Source organism: Musca vetustissima, unplaced genomic scaffold (genome assembly GCF_032173495.1).
Source record: "Musca vetustissima isolate MV318-11 ecotype Yass unplaced genomic scaffold, APGP_CSIRO_Mvet_v1 utg8587, whole genome shotgun sequence".
NCBI classification, from domain to species: Eukaryota; Metazoa; Arthropoda; class Insecta; order Diptera; family Muscidae; genus Musca; species Musca vetustissima.
In genome coordinates this window covers 129,912-138,173 of record NW_026879173.1, presented here as the reverse complement: position 1 = coordinate 138,173, position 8,262 = coordinate 129,912, and the positions used below count along the sequence as shown (strand labels likewise).

Sequence of the window (8,262 nt, the reverse complement as noted above, 5' to 3'; positions counted from 1 at the left end):
GTAAAATTTGAGTTTTTTTACATAAATTTGTCATATTATTGAAATGCTTTCCTTATTTTGTCCATATATTGTCATTGTGTACATTCTTATGTGATAATTATATGCATTTCTTTAGGAAAAAATTAGAATGGAATCGGATTTGGGAATAAAATCAGACTATTTGGAAAGAAATATATATTTTAATCATATTGCAATCAACTTTAGTGAAGGAACTTCTATATTTGATTATTATTAAAAATTAAAATAATACAAAGTATTTTTGTATTTTTTGTTATTGTTAAAAATATAATTGTACTATTGTGTCATGCTTATAATGAGACTAAAAATTTCTAAAATAAGAATTTCTTTTATCAATCTTATATTTTGCAAATTAAATAATAATTTAAATATAATTTTAATTTTATAAACAGTTAATATAATGAAAAAATAACGAATACCCGCAAAGCAACATGCCGAACACAACTGTTACCCGTGCTACTACATCTTCTGGGGATGATTTGGGAAGCACCGACGAAGTAAAGGTTTTCAAAGATGAAGGAGATCGTGAGGACGAAACGGTTTCATCTGAAATTTTATTAGAAGAGAAATCTAGTTTAATCGACTTAACCGAAAGTGCTGACAAATGTGGAGAACTACATATAAGTACTTCACATAGTCCCGGTTTGAATAAAATTGAATCACGCGCATCAGACTTTAATATGACATATCTTGTTTCTCCTTATACATATACCAATGGAGCTGCAACAGGGCTTCCTGTGGCAATGGCTAACAAACTCGGATTACGATGTTTTCTGAGTCAGAATGGGGAACATTTTACCTCACCTCCACCCGCTCACTGCGGCATTCCACCTTATCATATAGATGCTAAAGCAATGGGGATTTCAAGAGCAACAATTTATCCATTTTCTTCTAGTCAATATCCATACACAATTATAAGTCCAGAAATATCACAAGTTGCCTCTTGGCATACACCATCGGCCTACTCAGCAGCTAGCTTCCGTACTACGTACCATACACCACTTTCCAATGAAATCTCCAACGACTTTTCATTTCGATTTTCACCAAATTTACTAGCTCCAGTGCACACATCACCATATCATGTTATTGGCTCACAATCTAATATTGAGCTAGGAACAAATAAGTACAATGGGGAAAAAAATATAATTTCGAATCAATACATTAATTTGGATAGCAAGAATAAAAAAAATCAACATACAAATGATTCGGCTAAAGAGGTTCCAAAAGAAACGAATAAACCACATATTAAAAAACCATTGAATGCCTTTATGCTCTACATGAAAGAAATGAGAGCAAAAGTTGTAGCAGAATGTACCCTAAAAGAGTCAGCAGCAATAAATCAAATACTAGGCAGGCGATGGCATGAATTATCTCGTGATGAGCAAGCTAAATATTACGAAAAAGCGCGACACGAACGCCAGTTACATATGGAACTATATCCCGGCTGGAGTGCTCGAGATAACTATGGATACGTATCCAAGAAAAAAAAACGCAAAAAGGATAAAAATTCTCAAGAATCTTCTAAGCATTGCATAAAAAAAAAATAAATGCGTAAATTGAAATTAATTTGCATTTAAAACCTTGTACCTTAAAAAATACATTATGCAGTTAACGCTGGTCGGTACAATCTTCAAATTATGGAATAAGGTCAAATAACATGCAATAAAATAACAAACAATTGTTTAAAGAAATATATTTTATCTACATGTCTCCAATTTAAAGTTTAAACATGAAGATTGACATCATGAAGTGTTTTGTCATTATATACATATGAATATAAATACTATACTTTTAATACAATTATAAAATAACAATGAATCGATAGAATTTTTGTGTTGCAAGTTAAGAAGTTTCAGGATAAAACATTACGCAAGTATGTACGTATATAATTTAAATTTTCTATCAAAAAAATACTGATGATATTTTTACATTTTCAAAATAGTGTATTTTTTGTATCAACTTTTTAAAAAATTCGAAATAAATGATGAAAATTACTCTTGTTGTTTTATTTGAAATTATTGTCAATTATACAACAATGTAGGTATATATTCAATTCCATAAAAAATTAAATTTGCATACATTTATACATTAATTTGGATAGCAAGAATAAAAAATTAATATATAAATGATTCTGCTAAAGAGTACTCAAAAGAAAGGAATACTACATAATAAAACAACATTGAACAAATGAGAGAAAAAGTTGTAGCAGAATGTACCGTAAAAGAGTCAGACACAATAAATCAAACACTAGGCAGGTGGTGGCAAGACTTATATCATGATGACCTAGCTAACTATTACGGAAAGCGCGACATGAACTCCTGTTATGTATCCAAGAAAAAAATGTTAAAAGGAATAAGAATTCTCAAGAATCTTTTAAGCATTGCATAAAAAAAGTGCGTAAAATGAAATCATTTTTATTAAAACCTTTGTAACTTAAAAATGCATTATGCAGTTAACGGTACAGTCTTCAAATTATGGAATAGTGTAAAATAACATGCAATGAAATAAGAAACTATTACTTACAACAATAAATCTTAACTTAATTATCCTAGTGCGTAACAACGAGAACAAAATAAGCAATGTACACATGCGTATGTACCTTGTATGGTACATCAAATATACCATATGTTGCAATGGACAACCCTATCTTATCTAATTTTAACGACCTCCTATAAGAAGAAGGTCTGCGCTCCTCATGTTTATCATCATTGTGTGAACTGTAAATGTAATAAAAATATTTTTTTGCTCTCTTACCGCCATGCAACCAGAATAATATAAAAAAACTGTTCACTTCTCCATGAACATCTTCCCCGGCGGCCAAATTACAACCCCGATATTCTTTTATTTCTCATACTCTATTGTCTGTCTCTTCCAATGGCAAAGGGATATACATTTTGATCTTAACTAATGCATTCTTCACCTTATACCTCATTCTACAATGCCATACAAATGTTAATAAAACCAATATTGCTATTAAAATCAATGAAGCCATTCCACTCTTTTGGTGGAAATTCAGGTTTTCCTTACTCAATTCAGCAACCGCCCTTCCGAGCCTCGTCTCGTCTCTGTGTGGTTAATCGTCATGGCATTCAGTGGACTCAAATTAAAGGCTGTTATCTTCCACACGTTGGTGGGTAACACCATCTTATTATCCACGATTCGTTCCGATTTCAATTGTACTGGTGTAGAAATCGAAACACCTTTGATTTGAAGAGTTCTTCGAATTATGGAATAGTGTAAAATAACATGCAATGAAATAAGAAACTATTACTTACAACAATAAATCTTAACTTAATTATCCTAGTGCGTAACAACGAGAACAAAATAAGCAATGTACACATGCGTATGTACCTTGTATGGTACATCAAATATACCATATGTTGCAATGGACAACCCTATCTTATCTAATTTTAACGACCTCCTATAAGAAGAAAGTCTGCGGTCCTCATGTTCATCATCATTGTGTGAACTGTAAATGTAATAAAAATATTTTTTTGCTCTCTTACCGCCATGCAACCAGAATAATATAAAAAAACTGTTCACTTCTCCATGAACATCTTCCTTGGCGGCCAAATTACAACCCCGATATTCTTTTATTTCTCATACTCTATTGTCTGTCTCTTCCAATGGCAAAGGGATATACATTTTGATCTTAACTAATGCATTCTTCACCTTATACCTCATTCTACAATGCCATACAAATGTTAATAAAACCAATATTGCTATTAAAATCAATGAAGCCATTCCACTCTTTTGGTGGAAATTCAGGTTTTCCTTACTCAATTCAGCAACCGCCCTTCCGAGCCTCGTCTCGTCTCTGTGTGGTTAATCGTCATGGCATTCAGTGGACTCAAATTAAAGGCTGTTATCTTCCACACGTTGGTGGGTAACACCATCTTATTATCCACGATTCGTTCCGATTTCAATTGTACTGGTGTAGAAATCGAAACACCTTTGATTTGAAGAGTTCACCCAGGCTGCACTTCCACAATCCCTTAATAAGGAAACTCCACAATTTCCACTGAAGATGTGCTGGTAAAGTGTCGAAGTAACTAAATAGCCAACAATTCGGTGTATACAATTTGCTCCAGAAATTCAACATATGTTGTTTTAAATTGGCGGCTTAGCGGTTTGGTTGAATATACTTCACAGAAATTATCATTTGCGTTTAAACACGGCCATCCCCCTTGACACGCATACTCACCTCCAGTTAAGACACTGAACTGATTTCTCGTTATGGCTAGTATTTTCTAACACTCAAATTCAATTGGATTCGTTAAAACTCGATATAGCTGAGAAACCTGATCACTTAATTGTGGAATTTATACTGAAATTGTCAAAAAAAACATATGTTGTTTTAAAATGGCGGTTTGGTTGAATATACTTCACAGGAATTATCAGTTGCATGTACACACGGCCATCCGCCTTGACACACATACTCTCCTCCGGTTAAGACACTGAACTGATTTCTCGTTATGGCTACCATTTTCGAACCCTCAAATTCAATTGGAATCGTTAAAACTCGATATAGCTGAGAAACCTGATCACTTAATTGTGGAATTTATACTGAAATTGTCAAATCGGACTTCAAGGTTGTAGCTCGTCAACAATTACAACAGTCAACAATTTATATATATATATATATATATATATGACTTGCAATGCCACTTTTCCTGCTCACTAACTCCCTGTGTTTCAGTGTTCTTCGATCGACTGAAGTGTTTGAACAATTTTTTTTAACAAATTAAAAAAAAACACATTAACGTTCAAGAACAGCATACGTCATTCTAGACTCAATATGTTATGCAAAATTTCGTGTAAATAAAAATATATATTGGATCTATATATAAATCTGAACCGATTTTGACAAATATCACTAGGGGCTCGTCTATGTGCCAAATAAAGTTTCATTCCATTCAGATGGAATGTACCAAATGTCATCCAATTCGGGTCATAAAGCGTGACATGTATCTGTTTTAAAATACAACATGTATGTAGTGACATGCATAAATCGACTCAAAAAATAATTCTATGTATATACTAAAAAGTAACTACGGGTCTATCTCGTTTCCTCTTGAATTTTGCAAACACATGTACCAAGACATAATGCTTTCTGCCACAGTGCGGTGAAGGTTACAAACACATTTTTGCGCAAAAATATCAAACAAAATGAACAGCTGACTACAAATTTAGGGATGTGCTTTTTGTTTTATTGATATTACCGATAAGTAGTCGACATCGTCGCATGTGTTTTACAGAATACCAAATCAATGTCGAAGCGATATCGATGCGAAGTGATGTCGAAAGTGAAACGTCGTCGAAAACGACGACGATATACGGAATAAGGGTGATTGATACTGGTTAACGTTGAATTATTACTTTCTCAACTATTTTCAAATCTGCTACTGTGAGTGTTAACGCATCTCGTTTCTCCATATACCCAACAATTCTCCATGGCGTCCAAAAAAATTGTACTTATTAAGGTTCGTTGTATTTATCAATACTTAACACTTTTATTATTATTTTATTAAGTTAATTAATGTTTTTCCTGTACAACAAGACAAAAGTCTTATAAGTGACAGTACAGGATTATATATATAATCACATGTCCATAATTTTTTAATAATAAGTATCTTAGATATTATAAAGGTGGTAAAAGAATGGATACATAGTGGAAAATAATATATATGATTAACAAACATGAGTTGAAATAAATTAAAAAAAGATTGAACTACAATAAAAAATAAAAAAGTTTCTATCACAATTGTTAACAAAAAGAACGATTAGTAAATCAAATAAATGGATTGTATGATCAAACCTAACGTTTTCAATTATGAAAAATGTTGTAAAAGCCGTTTTTTGAAATTACTTATATTGTTGATGCATTGAAAATCAGATGGTTCCAATGTAAAATTGTCTCTCAGAATCCAGGCTCCTCCGACGAAAAGGTTTAATTTTTCTTCCCCTATGTGATCTTGCAAATGTAATTTTTTCGAACAAATACGTTGGTTTTTGTTTGAGAATAGTTCTATGAAGAAGTTGTAGAGATTTGATTTTGAGAAGTGTGTCGAAATTTACTCCATACAAGGATTTAGAATACTGTGAGACATTTTGTCTGTTACTTAGGCTATACACGTATCGTGTTATGCTATTAAATGCGACATTCAATTTGTGACGACAGAGGGAATCACAATTGACAAACAGCTCACAACCATACAATAAGCTTGGAACTAGGAAGGTTTTGGCCAGCAGACAGCGAATATTTGGAGTAGCCCTTAATTTTGAGTAGGTTTGTCCTACGATAGCATTGATATGGTTGTTCTAGCTTAATGATTTGTTGAAAATTACTCCAAGATTTTTGGCGCTGGATACCAGCTCGATTATTTCATTGTTGACAAGAATGTCAATATGCTGCAATAATATTTTCCTGTTTTTGTGAATGATCGAGCATATTGATCTAAGCGGATTCAATAATAGGCCATTAGCTTTAGCCCACTCGCATAATCTAGGGAGATCCTGATTAAGAATTTCTACACACTGACTTATATTGTTTAGGTAGCTACTCAAAAATACTTGCACATCATCTGCGTACATGTGTGCTTGACTATGGCGAAGTTGATCAGGAAGATCGTTTGCGTATAAGGAGAAGAAGTGCGGACCTATGATGGATCCTTGGAAGACTCCTTTTTTTACAGCCATAGGTTTAGAGATCAAGGTTCCCGTGTAAACTGACTGAGATCTATTTGAACGATAGGACGAAATGAGTTTTGTAGAAGTTGTGGAAAAATTAAAAAAACGACGAAGTTTAAAACACAAGTTTTGATGGTCGACGGTATCAAATGCTTTTGAGTGATCAAGCAAAACAAGAAAACATATCTTATTGTCGTCAATCTCGCATCTTATAGACTCTGAAACTTCTATAAGAGCAGTGGTGCAGCTGTGCCCCGCACGAAAACCAGGTTGAACATTACTGAGCAGTGAGTTTCTTTGAAGATACTCGGACATTTGTTCCTGCTCGAATTTTTCAAATATTTTTGAAAGGAAGCACAGAATTGAAATTTGGCAAAATTCCGTTGCATGCTTCCAACGACTAGGAAATGTGCTGGAAGTGAGTATGGAATTAAAGAGATATGTTATATTTGGCAGTACAGAAGGGAGTAGTATTCGTACAAACTTAGGGTCAATTCCGTCAGGACCAATGGCGTTAGATGTAACTTCTTTAAAGCATTTAAGAACTTCATAATTTGAAACGCCGTGAAATTCAATATTCCCATCATAAGCTAGATCATTTAATGTCCTTGAGTTAAATCCATAGTAAGATGGGTCAGTGTCTAGAGAAGGTACGTTAATAAACTTTTCATTGAGTTCGTCCACATCACCATGATACGTTTCGCGAGCCATACATTTTTCTAGACCAATGTCATTAACAACTTTCCATTTACTTTTTGAGTCTAGCCCAGATATAAATTTTGTATGATAGTAATTGGATTTTGCGATGTTAATGCGGCTATTTACTCTTCTACGGGTGGAACGGAAAAACTCATAGAGCTCTGGAGTTTTAAAACGCTTCCATCTAGAGTAAGCTCTATCTCTTTCGTCGATACATGTTTTAATAGACGAGTTGAACCAAGGTTTTATTTTAGGTGATATCCTCTTAGATATGACAGGAACAGTTTCCTTATATAGTGTAAGTATATTTTCTGTGAGAAATTCGACTTGTTGATCAACAGAAATCAGGCCGTATAAACGATCCCAGTTTACTTGGTGAAATTTCGACTCTATTTCAACGGAATTTAAATTCCTATAATCACGGAATGAGATTACTTGGGTTTAATTTTGAACATTAAATGTATAAGCTAGAAATATTAAATCATGTTTTGAGAAACAGGGTGCGAATATTTGGTCATACAGCAGAACGTTTTTCAGATTATTGACAAAAAATAGATCGAGTAAAGTGTTTACTGTAGAAGAAAAGTGAGTTAGATTAACACTATTGGCTACGAATAAATCAAGAGATAACATATTATTAATAAGTGATTGATCAGCAAGAATGTTCGAGTTAAAATCTCTGGTAATGATTATATCATTATAACCTAAAGTCGCCGATTCTAGTGTGCTTAGAAAACCATCAAATGGAATGGTGTTATTAGGTCTATAAACACAACCAATTAACATTTTTGTGTTACAGGTTTTTAATTCAATAAAAAACTGCTCAATTTCATCACCTATGCCTGATTTAAATAC

The 8,262-nt window shown here is 33.2% G+C and overlaps 1 protein-coding gene across 1 annotated transcript; it reads left to right on the top strand.

Annotated features, from left to right (window-relative positions):
• The first annotated feature begins 449 nt into the window (after window positions 1-449).
• On the top strand, window positions 450-1,565 carry LOC133323974 (protein pangolin, isoforms A/H/I/S-like). Its single transcript, XM_061532875.1, has one exon. It carries the CDS (start codon window positions 450-452, stop codon window positions 1,563-1,565), a length of 1,116 nt encoding a protein of 371 aa, XP_061388859.1.
• Window positions 1,566-8,262: the final 6,697 nt, after the last annotated feature.

Bases quoted from the DNA above. Each gene is read 5' to 3' on its own strand.
- LOC133323974 (XM_061532875.1), top strand. From the start codon at position 450: ATGCCGAACACAACTGTTACCCGTGCTACTACATCTTCTGGGGATGAT.